Source organism: Nesoenas mayeri (assembly GCF_963082525.1).
Source record: "Nesoenas mayeri genome assembly, chromosome: 7".
Classification (NCBI taxonomy): Eukaryota; Metazoa; Chordata; class Aves; order Columbiformes; family Columbidae; genus Nesoenas; species Nesoenas mayeri.
This window is the reverse complement of record NC_137551.1, coordinates 20,159,000-20,172,549: the sequence shown is the minus strand read 5'-3', so window position 1 is coordinate 20,172,549 and position 13,550 is coordinate 20,159,000. Positions and strand designations below refer to the sequence as shown.

At 34.5% G+C, this 13,550-nt stretch overlaps 1 protein-coding gene across 1 annotated transcript in view; it reads left to right on the top strand.

Annotated features, from left to right (window-relative positions):
• HECTD2 (HECT domain E3 ubiquitin protein ligase 2) overlaps window positions 1–5,639 on the top strand; it is a gene marked incomplete at its 5' end in the record, with an annotated part of 38,403 nt that extends 32,764 nt beyond the window's left edge. The window contains 5 exons of the mRNA XM_080347950.1: window positions 445–532; window positions 764–870; window positions 1,958–2,073; window positions 2,709–2,852; window positions 5,252–5,639. Coding sequence (XP_080204076.1) covers window positions 445–532; window positions 764–870; window positions 1,958–2,073; window positions 2,709–2,852; window positions 5,252–5,372 — 576 coding nt within the window. The 3' untranslated portion in view covers window positions 5,373–5,639. The remainder of the gene's footprint in view (window positions 1–444; window positions 533–763; window positions 871–1,957; window positions 2,074–2,708; window positions 2,853–5,251) is intronic.
• Window positions 5,640–13,550: the final 7,911 nt, after the last annotated feature.

The following is a 13,550-nucleotide window of genomic DNA, read 5'->3' as shown; positions in this document are numbered from 1 at the left end:
TCATTCTGGTTTAGGGATGTATATTGGTCTAGTATTGACCGCAGCTTTGAATTACATTATTGTCAGGCCATATGAGAATTTTTGTAAAGCAAGTAGTTTTGAGTTCCTAGGTGAGCTACAGTGGAACTAATATCTTCTTAATTGTGTTTGATGCTCCTAAATTGTTCTTTTGTATGAAAAAATCTGTGGCTACCGAGCCTGCAGGTCAGTTTGATATGTCACTGTGTAACAGGGTTAATTTTTCTACTTTGAATACCAATTTCTTAAGCAATTTGTTGAAAATTGTAATATTTAACTTATAAAATCCCCACAACCTTCAGAATTACATTATGTGCTAAAGAGAGAGACAGGGGAAATACATGAAATAAATAAATACAAGCTTTGTAATTTGTGAGTACATGAATGTATTTTCCAGCACTGACCTTGACTACTCTTTTTCTTCAGGTTTTTCAAGAAGAATTTGGTGTTATAAAATCTTACAACTTAAAGCCAAATGGAGATAAAATTCCAGTCACAAATCAGAACAGGAAAGGTACTTTAATACATATTAACTACACATATTTGGCAGATTTAACTTTGTTCTATTTTCCCTTCTTATTAAGCCCAGGTTTTATTTAAGACAGTGTGAAAATGAAGTCCTTTCTGGTATGCCTACCAATTTAATAGTATCTAAAATGCAATAAATTCATTTTTCTTTATTCAGTACAATCTGAGAGAGCATATTATTATGATGTACCAAAATAAAATGTTTTTCTGTTTTTAGAATATGTGCAGCTCTATGTTGATTTTCTTCTCAACAAATCAATCTACAAACAATTTGCAGCTTTCTACTATGGATTTCATAGTGTCTGTGCTTCATATGCATTACTGGTAAGAGTAAAATGAACCATAACTCTTTGCTTCTGTTTCAAATATGCGACAGTGACTTAGCTAAATTAAACAAATTACACTGGATGATTTTAGGATTAGTGAAAAATCTTGATCAATCAGTGTAGTTGATTAATCCAGCCTAAGCAGAAGAAATTAAGCAGGTCAACTCTTCTCTGTAGTTCTACATTGAAAACAGGTAAATCAAGCTCTGCATGTTAAGTTTATCAGGATGCATTCACAGGTTCTCTGTGAATGTTAGTTTGCAGGAAGAACACTCAGTGAGACTGAGATTAAACACTCTTCATATTCAGTCCTGCTTGGCTGTTGGAATGGCTTTTGTAATTTATATCACCCCTTGTGCAGTAAGAAGAGAAAGAAGAGGCAATTATTTTCTGCATGAGAGTTTCTTCATTCCTGTGAAATTAGCCAAGTATGACACACTTGGAGCAAAGTGAGATGTGACTAGCTGCAGGGAAGGTTCTGGAAGAAGAATGAAAATCCATTTAAATGTCATCACATAATTTAATGAAATTTAACAGTGTAGTAAATTAATAAATAGGTTCTCCAGCTGTAAGTTTAGCGGTTGTTAAATGTGGTTTATTATTATGTGTATTTGTTTTGCATAGCAGTGTGTACAACTAAGAGTCGAGTACTGTCAGCCACTGCTACTCATCAACCTACATTGGGACTTTTCAGTGTAAATGAAATGGAAGTTGTAACCAAACTTGAGACAAAGACCCTCTCTCTGAATTCCATATGTACAAACTTCATCTTCCTGACATATTTGTAATCTAATCAGATGACAAGCAAGTCAGTGTAATCAATGTAAGAATGAAAAAGAGTGATAAAAGAAATACACTAGAATATGATGTTATCCGGTAATTTGCAACTATATATAGTAGTAAGAGATTCTTCAAAGTACTGGGGAATTAATTTTTGTATGAAACAGTGTGGATCTAAGTCACAGACTTACATTGAATGCTATTCTGTTAGTTTTTCTATAATGCCAAAAGAAAAAAAATTATCTCAGTCTAGTTGCATAATTTCTCATCTTTGGAAAAAAAAAATCATCCTTAATTTCTGGCAGTTACTTCGTCCAGAAGAGGTTGAAATTCTTGTCTGTGGCAGTCCTGAACTGGATATGTCTGCTTTACAGCGAAGTACGCAATATGAGGGCTACCAAAAAACTGATCTTACTATACGGTAGGCTTAATCTTTTTCATTCTAATTACTGCATTTAAAAATGTCATAGAATGGTAGACTGTTGGGAATAATCTCTTCAAGGATAATCTGAGAATGATTGAAGTTTTAAATACCTATTTCCAAATAAGACAAAGACACTATCAAATTATCTGTAACTAGGAAGAGTTAGATCTTTAATGGCATAATGTGTTGCTGAATACCTTTAAAAGGTTATGATCAGATTGAAATATAATTTAAAAATAGTAGCTTCAAATCGTGCATGGTGAAACCTGAGTCTTTATTTTTATTAACCAATCCTCTAAAAATGCTTTTTTCTCTTCCAATCCTATTTGATAATGAGGACATTTTTATTATATTAGTGAGTAGAAGGCATTTATATTTTTATAGCAAAGTGGCTTTGAGCATCATTTGACAAGGCATTATTCCAAAAATCATAAAACATTGTACTTGTTCAGTCCTTAAGAATTTATTTAAACTTGCATATTAAGATACAACTTATGTCCTATACGTTACATTGATTAAATTCTCAGTTACTGACATTCATCGTGTAGTGCTTATGGCTGTGTTATACTCATACTGTTGTGTCATGATATTGTGTCTTACACCATTTTCTGCTCCCTCTACCCTGAACATAGATACTTTTGGGATGTAGTACTTGGATTTTCTCTTGACCTTCAAAAGAAACTGCTACATTTTGCTACAGGAAGTGATAGGGTACCTGTGGGAGGAATGGCTGATTTGAATTTCAAGATTTCAAAGAGTGAAACATCAACTAATTGGTGAGTAGTTTTCTGGATTTTTAAAAATTTTTGGTAAATTATTTCCCGAGAGACCTTATTGCTCTTGAATGTATTTTTAAAGAAAAGCAAACTAATGAATAAGGAAGAAACTGCATGGGCTCCTTTAGTTTGTCTTCCAAATGTTATTATATGCATTTATTGCTTGCATACATTTTGCAAGTGACGATCTAATACAAATTAATTGTCTGGTCAATGCTTACATTTCGGGCCAGGAAATCTTTGTTTATAAAGTTTCCTTACATGTTTTCAATTCAAATTATTTGTTTAATTGTTCCTAACATGAAAGCTGAGCTAATGAAAGTGTACTGTGAATCACCATGACTTTTTGAGTTAGTTGAGTCTGTCATTATGTGTAGTACCCCCTTCAGTTGCAGAAAATGCTTACATTCTTTCTTGATGGTCTAAAGAATTGTAACATATATGGCTGAGAAGATGTAGCATTCCTTTAGGGTCTATGGTGAGTAAGTGTATGGCTGATACAGAGGTTGCTCAGAAGAAATGGGAACAAAGCAGCCTTGTAATTTCATTGTGAAGGTTAAATTGTTCATGCCAGTTTCTTATGTTTCTGGTAGTGTTTTATTTTGTATTGAATTGACTTGAAAAATTCCACATAGTATTTTCCTTCTCAAGTTTGGAGAAAGCCAGTTTAAGTAATTTGGAAAGCTGTATAGAAAAGCTTACTGCTCTGAAGCTCAGTGCTAAGCAGTAATTGCTGCTAAGCAGTAATTGCTGCTAAGCAGTAATTATTGGCTTTACCTGGATTTCTAAAACATTTAGGGTAATCAAAATACTTACATGGAAATATATTTTTTAAGGTCAAAATTTTGTTGGATTTTCTGTGGAGAACTGAATTAAATGCATAAACAAAAAGAATTTGGTTTGGTTTTTAAATTGGGTTTATCTCATTACTGTGGTATTTCTACTGCTTTATTCAATGAGCTAATAACTGGTTCCAGTAACATGTTAAAGGAGCATGAATATCTGATAAAAAATGAAGAAAAATCAGTCAACATTGAATCTCTGGTTAAGTTCATTCTCCTATGAATTGATCTTTTTCTTAAAAATGGAAAAATATGTTTTGAAATAATATGCATTTTAAAATTATGTAACTCTGTGTTTTGCAAGATAATTGTTGCAGTCAGACTGCCTGCACAGGGATGAACATGGACATGTTTGCACTGTATTGATCACACAATAGGATCAAAGAATATATTATAATAGCTTTAAGAAATGCAAAATTAATATCCGGTTTCCTAACTTTCCAAGTTCCAAAGCACATGACTCCAGCCTGATTAACAGATCTTTGCTTGCTTGTTTAAAGGGTGGGGAGGGGGAGGTAGCTGGGCTTTCCAGATGTGGGAGATTTCATCCCCCTTCAAGAATGTTTCCTAGTGACAAAAGATCAAGCACTGACATTCAGAAGACTAAGGGCTTTAATTTAACTATTAAGTGTCCAAGTTTTAGAAATTTTTCAGTGTGTTAGGTTACTTGAAAATGTCAATTTGAGCTTCAGCTTAGTGCTTCTCCTCTCTCCTCCCAAGTAATCAGTTGTAGGACAAGCGTATATCCTCAGTCTGTGCGTATATCCTGCTTGTCACTTGAGTAAGGGCAAGAAGATCCCGTAGCTACGTAGTGCCTGTGGCTATGAGGTAGGATGTTAGTGGCATCTCATACTGATGGCAAAACAAATACTTCTGCTACTGAAGAACAGTTCTTATCAAACTAATGGCTTCTAGTGAGGAGCAGAGTTTCTGGTGTTTCCGTCAGGCAATCAATCCTAAGAGGCAGCTCTCTGAAGAAACTAAAAACCGAAAGTGTTGGTATGGCTAAGACCCAAAACTGTGAACTGTTGTTGTTTCCAGGGATCCAGTCAGCTCCTCAGTGCTCTGAACTGAGGCATATTTCTATAAGGATGTATTCTGCCAGGCTGAACCTTGAGTTCTGTATCCTTGCAGTAACTGTGGTTGATCTAGGTGTCTCTGTAACTGCTGCAGGACCCACCTTCCTTCTTCGTGTTGTGGATTCCAATTATACCCATATTTTGTGTTTAGAGAAAAAATGGTTTTTAAAGCCATGTGGTACCTGGAGTTTCCAAAACCTGTAAGAGGATTTTTCCAACTTAACAAAAAAACCAGAAAATTGAGAAGGGAGTTGGAGGCAGAAGTTTCACTTGAGGTGCATATGACCAACATTGGTATTATTTTTGTTCAACAGAACTTGAACCAACAACATTAGGATAAATGTTTCTTTTACAGGGTTTCTCATGTAAGTAATGTTTAACTGAAAATGTATAGGCAGTTGGCAGCTTTCTGCTTCTATTGTATTATTATTAAATGTGTTTTGTTGTTTTTTTGTTTGTTTGTTTTTAATTATTTTAGGTTACCTGTGGCCCATACCTGCTTCAACCAGCTTTGTCTCCCTCCTTACAAGAACAAGAAGGAACTGAAGCAAAAGTTGATTATTGGAATTTCAAATGCAGAGGGTTTTGGTTTAGAGTAAAATTAAATACTTCAAGAACAGCATTTTTATGTAGCATTCACTCTCTTCTAATTGTGCCTTTAAGCTTTTTGTTGTTACGTCTCTTGATACTGTGCCAGTCTTACCTAACCTAGGTATTTTTTAATTGAATATGAAGTGTATGGTTTTTCTTGAATGGCAATACATTTACTGCTTGCTTTGTCACAGAAAGTAGCTTTCTTCATACAAAAAGCTAGTCTATTTGATAAATGAAACCCGACTAAGATGATTTTCAAGTTATAGTTTGTTTTTTCTTAATAGCACTTTATCGTTAATCATAATCCCTTTACATTACAGGTATCCTACTGGGACATAATATACAGAATATTTCTTCGTTAACTAATCCCAGTGGTAGAATGTTTTCAATTAACATGAATAATAGAAAAAATATACCATACAGCATGTAGCCATATTTTCACAAAGGCAAATAGGAATTTTAGTCTTTATAAAGTGTATGTAGTTTTAATGTTCTGGGTTTCTTTCTCAATGAAACAGGCTGTCCAAGAAGCATGTAAATAACTGCCTGTGAACAAATAGGGTTTTGATAGTGCCATTTACTGCTAAAAATTTATTTTTTATGAATAAGAGGTTTTAGATGTTCTATATTAAGCTTTTACACTTGACCATACAAGAGTGTTAAAAGGTACTTTTTTTCAGCTTGAGGGGATTCAGGTTCAAACTACAGGTATTAAGCAGCTTGTATGTTCATTCTCTGACAGCAAACTAACCAGATCTACTGTAGCATTATAGTAAGCAAAACTAGATATTTAAATTCACATTCAGTGAGATATTTCAGAAGAATAATGAAATCCACAACACACAGAAAACTGATATAATGATCCTGCTGTGATTTTTTTTTTTCAGCAACTTTGTTGAAAGTCTTAAGTAAGCTGTGATGAAAGTGAATACAGTAACATTTCAGAAGACTGTTGAAGCTTTCATTAACTTGAAGGCCAGCATTTAAAGACAATGTTTTGTGGTTTTCACTGCACAAACAACATGAAAAGAATTCTTACTATGCCTGCTCTGAGTTAGTAAATTAGGAGCTAGGACAGAAGCTGGTTCTAAAATTCAGATGTAATTATAATTCTGGGTTTTATTCATTAAATGGAAAGAGTTTATCAGCATGCAGTATAGTATTTTTTTAATATGAATAGCTACTGTGTGTTCTATAGAATTTTCTTTCAGCTGAATGAGGCCCAGATCATTTAGGACACTTTGGCATCTAATTTGTCAGCTTTCCCCATTGACTTCTGCTGGGGCATGGATGCTTAAATATCTTGTAGTGTCTGTACTCAATTACTTATTTGCAATAAGAGTAAATTATTATATTATTCTTGGTTTCCTTCTCTATATTATTTACATACAACAGATTTACACATGATGAACAAATTAATCTGCCTAATCTGTAGTTTCAAAGCTGTTGTGGATTTTCTTCAGTAGCTAAGTGTAAACTTGATTTGACTCTGTTTCCTAGAAGAAGGTACTAGTGATTTTACTGTTTTATTAAAGCAGAGATAAATAGTAGGATATTTTAAAACACTTGGCACTGCATTGATTGTGCTCTCCTTGAAACCAGTAATAATCTTCCATTTACTTCAGCCTGGAAGAAAACTAGGTTAGCACAGAGTGTGTTAAAAGCAGCTCTTCAAACTTCTGCATTTTACATCGTTTCTCCCAAATGGCGATTTTAAAATAAATTTATTTTATAGGATTTCAGATGTTGAGAAATAGATGAAACTTTCTAGCAATTTCTAGCATTTCTAACAGCTGAATGTGGATGGAGGTAAAAAACCTGGAAACAGACACCTTCCCCCTTTCTCTGTAGAACTGGTTTCATGGAAGGTTGGCTTATGAATAAATAACTATACAGTTTATCTGAAAACATGGCAAATTAGCCAAAATATTTTTTTATGGCTTAAGCCCACTTTTAATAACTATTTATCTATTATTGTTAAAATAAAAGCTTTATCTTCTTATTTTCACTGAATTGCACTTTGCCTTGGGTTTAGTTTTATGTATTGAAGCTTTTTTGATTTACTGTGTAATATTACCTCAGAATTCTGAAAAGGTTATTGTATTTGCATCAGTTTTTAAATAAGATTGTCATTCAATGACATTTTATATATTTCCTGACATTGATAAATTAAATAGTAAATTTTTTATTTGTTAAATGAAAGCATTGCACTGTATTTATGAAATAAGCCTCTGATAATTTTAAAACTTTTCCTCCATGGTGTTTTGTTGTTCTTTTGTCTTGCACTGTAATCCAGCAAATCTTTTTTTATCTCCGTCATTGTTTTGTACCGTACAAAAGAAATCTGGTTTGTATAAACTTGTTCATTACTAAGTATCTATTTTTATGTATTAAAATTGTGCAGTCATTAAATCAAATATTTCAATTTTTGGCCTCACTTGTCTAATTTCAGATTTCCAAAACTGATCATAATGGGTTTAAAAATAAGACCAGCTTATCTGCTTTTGTCTTATTGTTCTTTTGAAAAGTTTTGTTTATAGTTACTGTTTTGCTAAAACTTTTCATGGCTCACTGGAAAAGAAACTGAGTTTTGACTACCAGACGTACACCCAGAAGTATATTCCATATTTATAGTCAAAATTACAGGTGTTCCAGTGCGTACCATGGAGTAATAATGCTGCAAAATAGCATGGATCCTCAGTTTTCTTTTTTTTCCTTTTTGTCTTTTTTTCTCAGTTGCAAGAGTAATGTGAGGTACAAGGAGAGATAAAGCCAAGTCGTTGTATGTTCTGTCTTCTTCTGAGTAATTTAACATTATAATTGGGAGGGGCAGGTAACAAGAACATCATGCTTTCTCATGAGCACAGGTTCTGATCACAGGACTAATATCTGAAGAAATTCAAACTTGTTTCTTGTCTCCTTTGTACTACTCAAGTTACCTACAGATGGCAGCAAAGATGGAGATTGAAACCACTTAATTAGATGTCAGACTTTGAATAATGAAGAAAAAAGTTCTCTCTTATAAATGTATATCAGAAATAATTTCAGATTTGTAAAATCAGCAAATATAAATTGGCTTTAACAAATTGATATGGAGGAGGGAGAAGCAGTTGCTTCTGTCTGCTGTTGAGTTTTGAAAATGTCTTCTCTTTCTATGAAAAGTTCCCTGATGTGTTATTGGGATCAATGAGAAACTCTCCAAAAGCCTCAAAGACAGGAGATTGATTGTTACTGATCTCTGAACAGTCAATAACCTCAAGACTGGTATTTAGAAAGAGGTTAGAAAACGCAGCTTGCCTTGTCCTGTTCCAATTGGGGATCAGATGGTTGGTGCTGGGACTTGAAAAATGGAAATGCAGTATTTTCTTTTGATGCCAAAATGCTGAGGTTCCTTCTCTGTAGTTGCAGTTGCTGGTTGTGCTGGCTGACTTGCTCCAAAAGCAAATGCTGTATCTGCTGTTATTTTTCATAGCTGTGGTACTTAACATTCTTTCAGAATCCTTTCCTAAAATAACTGAAATATCTTAAAGGTTCCTCAAAGCCTTTGTTTTCATGTCCTGACTGACAAACTGTAAGAGCATGTGTTTTTCCTTCTAGAGCATTTAGTGCTTTCAATAAAATTTCTTTTTTGTTTGGGTATTTTTCCATTCTATTTGGATTTTTTTTTCTTCAGGATCTGTGCTGTTGTATGTGTTGTTGAAGCTCCTTGCACTTTTAAAGATTCATAGTATCTAGGAAAATAATAACAGGACAGCTTAGACTGCCACAGCTGTTTCACTTATGTTAGAAATGTTCTAATTCATAGTCAGGTGGGTTTTGTTGTTAAATTAGTGAGCAAAGTGGGTCCCCAGAGATCTGCACCTTTCAAATTGTTAATTAAATTCTTATTACAGTCTTTAAACCCCAATGGCTTTATGTAAAATATAACAGGGGAACAGGTATGGCAAGGGTTATTATAGTTTGATATAGTGTGTTCATAACTGTAGAATGGATATTTGATTCAAAAATAACTTGTTCTACAGACTACGTTTAGGAAAGAACTCTGAGGCCAAGGAAGGTGGAGAGATTTTTGTCTCTGAGGATCTGGTAGACTAGTTGCTCACGGAACTCTGGAAGGGTGAGAGAAGATCATGCAAGTTGGGCAGCACCTAACATAAGTTCAGTTCTGGACTCTTCTGCAGTGCTAATATTAAATAATACCTGTATACATAAGAATATTATATATACATTAATGGTTTTGTTGTTTGTTTCAGGAGTTTTCTGTTCTACCACAGCAAGGTTTCATTTACCATTTTTCTTTTTGGCATCAATTGTTATGATTTGATATTTGTAGTGAGTGATGAATAGATTTTTACTTTCTGATGCAATATTCTCTTCCCATAAGAGCTGTCCTAGTTTATATAGATGTATGATGGTCAGGTTTAATTTATGGGCTTCTTGTTTACATAGTGCTTTAACTCTATAGCATGCTTTCATATTAACTAGGAAAAAAGCTTGTATTCTCACAGAGTCCTTAGTATCTTTACACTAAAATCTCTGGCTGCTACCACACTGTGGATGGTAACAATCCAGCCTCCACTGTTTAGTGTAGGCATTATCAGAACAAAACTATTTGTAAGTCTGTGGAAGTTATTCAAACCATCTTGTTAAGGAGTGATTTACTTGATGTACATTCAGTCTCTTACCTCTAGAAAGAGCTAGAATATTCATTTATTTTGCTATTCCTTTTGTGTCAGTAACAACACTGTGGAGGGCAGGAACTATGTTTTGACCCCCAGAAAAATCAGTCCAGCTGGATGTAAAGTAGCCAAAGCACAGTCACTTTGAAAACAGTGTGGTTTAAACTCAAACATGTGAGACTTGATTTTGGTTGTCTCTAGTGATTTTATGTAACCTCACACACTTTAGTTTCAAGGGCAGTGGTGGCAGCATGCATACTGCCTGGGGGTTTTAATGGTTGGCATTGATCAGTGGGAAGGAATGGGCAGATGGGCCAGCAGGGTCTGCCACAGGAAGCAGAGTAGGTGCTTAATTTTGTCATCTCATTCATCTACTTTACAGCAGCATCTTTTCCCAAATTTTTCTGGATTCCAAGGTGGAGGAGTATCCTACCCAGACTTTAAAACTTCCTCACAACACATTTTTTGTGATACTAAATGCATCATGTTCATTCTTAAACATTTTGCTTCATTAATAGAAAATTAATCACAGCAGACAAATGTGGCCTATGTAAAATAGAGATGAGCACAGGAAAAAAATTGATTAGTAGTGGAAGAGAAAAATCTGCTTTCTTATACAGTAGTTCTATAGAATTGCTTTTAAGCTGGAGAAATCTAATTTTATTCCCTTAACTGATGAGGTTTAATTTTTCTAGTGATTAGTATCTCTGAGAGTTTAAGAACCGAAAATATTTTTCTTTAATTCAATCATCATGTTAGATAAAGCTAAAACTTGAGTTAACTACTATTTTCGCATGTGCACCGCTGTATAATGCTTACTGCATTATGTAATTGTATTGAAATCAGTAAAATGTTCTGCATCACTTTTCTTTGGGTATTCTAACTTTTGTGGCAATTTTTACAGTGAAAGAAAAGCTTTCCCAAGTGTTGAAAGCACTTGGTATTCATTCAAACTGAAGCTTTTAAAGTAATTATATACATTTGTTCCTGTTGCATATCAACAACCTCACTGCATTTTGTTTTGGGTGGTTTTGTTTTAGGATTCAGAAGCTATTCAATATCATATTTCTGCATATTGATTTAAGTGCATTAAGCTATTATCTCAAATGGCACATTCTGAAAGGTGAAAACTCTCTTTCCAGTAGCCTGTGCTTTTGGAGGTTATTGTAAATCTGTGAAAAGGATTGCAAGTTAATAATTTTTTTCTTTGCTCTGTTAGTTGCAAGACGAGACGAATTCTCCTGAGGTATTACAACCAAGCTGTGTTGGAACTATCTAGGGGATGTTTGCTTTTGTCCTATTGATCACGTCGTAGCCCATGCTTGCCCACTTTCTACTGGTTTCACAGGCTTACGGATTTTTTTTAATTTATTTCTTACGCTGAAATATTCAATACCTGTGAATTCTTCCTTTCAAGAAGTGTACTCAAGTTTCTTCAAGAACTCACAGGTGCAGAACTGAAATATCAATGAAATTAGTTTAGAGACCCAGTTTTATTTTCCCATACTTGATTTTAAGAGTTAAACATCATCCTATAATCAAAGCTCTTCAGGCAGCATCAACTCTGCTATGCTGAGCACCATGTCTTCTGTTCCTCGTTGCCTCTTTTTTTGTGTGTGTGTGTCAACTACTGTTGGCACATAACCAAAATGTGAGAGAGATAATAGGAGTATTTTTTTATATTAAAGTGCTAGTGTTGGGATTTTTTGAGCTCTTTGTTTGATTTCCCATCCCCATGTGCTAGCTGTAGTAGTGTGTGTGTTTTTCATTTGTAACTGTTTGCAGTGGGTACACTGCAATTGTGAATCTGAAGGCGTAAAAGCTCACATCATTTTTCATATCACTAGTTGTTCAAAAGAAAAAATTAATTTCCTGGGTTACCCTTTCTTGTCTCCAGGGCACCAACTGATGCATCAAGGCTTATGTATTTTATCATGCAAAGATATTCTCAGTTTATCTTTTGTCCTTGAAATTAATTTTGATTTATTTGTTGCTGATGTTATTAGTAGAGCTTATATGACAAGCACAGATGTTGTGCTTAATCATGCACTTAGCATCTTCATACTTGTACCATGAAGAAGAAATTACTACTTTCATGAAGCGCAACCAATCCTGTGCTAATTTCTCCTGTCATTACTTATAGCAACAAGCCATATTATTTCACATTCTTTGCATAGTGATGCTGCCTTTCACTATGTTCAAGATCTACTGTCATTCATAATAAAAGAGATATGTAATTGTTGAATGATAAAGAAATGGAAGCTTTTGCTCCGAATTTCAGATCAGCTGTTGTAATTTGATCTCCTCTTCCTTTTTCTTGCAATTAGCTTATTGTTTGAATTACCTTGAATTACCTTGGCAATGTTTACTTTCTTTCCTGTTTGATATTGTCATAGCCCATGCTTACCTAATTTCTACCGGTGATGGGTTTCACATGCTTTCAGATTGTCAGAATTCAATTTTAAATTAAGCAATTGAGCTGTACTTATGAGATGAGAAAGAAGCCAAGACTTGTCTTGGACCATAGGAAATCCCTCTCTGTTTGACAATGTTTAGAAAGCTAAAGAGTTAACAGTATCTATCTCAAGTCTGTCTAGATGGACCCATTTTTAACCCAGACTGATTCCAGTGCCCTGGGAGATGGTGTTCGCTCAGCTGGTGCCACCGATGGGTCCTGCAGCAGAGACAGGGCAGAGGCTGCCGGCTGGACTCAGCAGCACATGCGCCTCATGGTTGGTGATTTATTGAAGCATGTTAAATTAAAACAGTTTTGGAAACATGCAATGTTGATATATAGCTTAATTTGTCCTAATTGTAGCAGATTAAAAGGCAAAACATCTGCAGCAAGCAAGATCATAGGGCTTCTTGTTAATAATACCAAGAATTTTTCATGTACCTTATTAAACCTAAAAGCAGTAGTATGAAAAGAAAGTGAAACTGTATTGTGTAGATCAGAGCTACATATCAATTATTGAATATTACTAGTCCAAAGCAGCTAAATAAAAATGCCTAATATTATCTCAACATGCAGTGCATGCTGGGCATTACATGTCCATTATGTCTTGTAAAACTGCGTAACAGCATCTCCCATCTCACTCAGCTACTTTTTTAGCATAGGTGGACTGTGAAGAGAGAACCACAGAAAATACTGAACCACATATTGGCAACTTGCATATAATAAAAAAAGGTTTATTTATTTTTGCGTATTGAAGGGCGGGGGTTTGGGGATTTTTTTTTGTTTTATTTTGGTGGTTTTATTGGTCGGCTTCCCAGACTGCCCACAAGCAGAGCACAGGATGGCTTTGGCTGAAGGGAATTAAAAAAACAAGAGGTAACTCTGGGGCAATGTACTAGTTTGTAAATACTCCCTTCAGTATTACATCTAGCCAGTAGCATAAGTGCTTATTTCACTAATTACTTAGTTTTATAGCAAATGTGTCTGATTCTTGAAGCAAGATAAATTTATATCAGAAATTTCATTTGATAAATAGCGCATCTATAAAA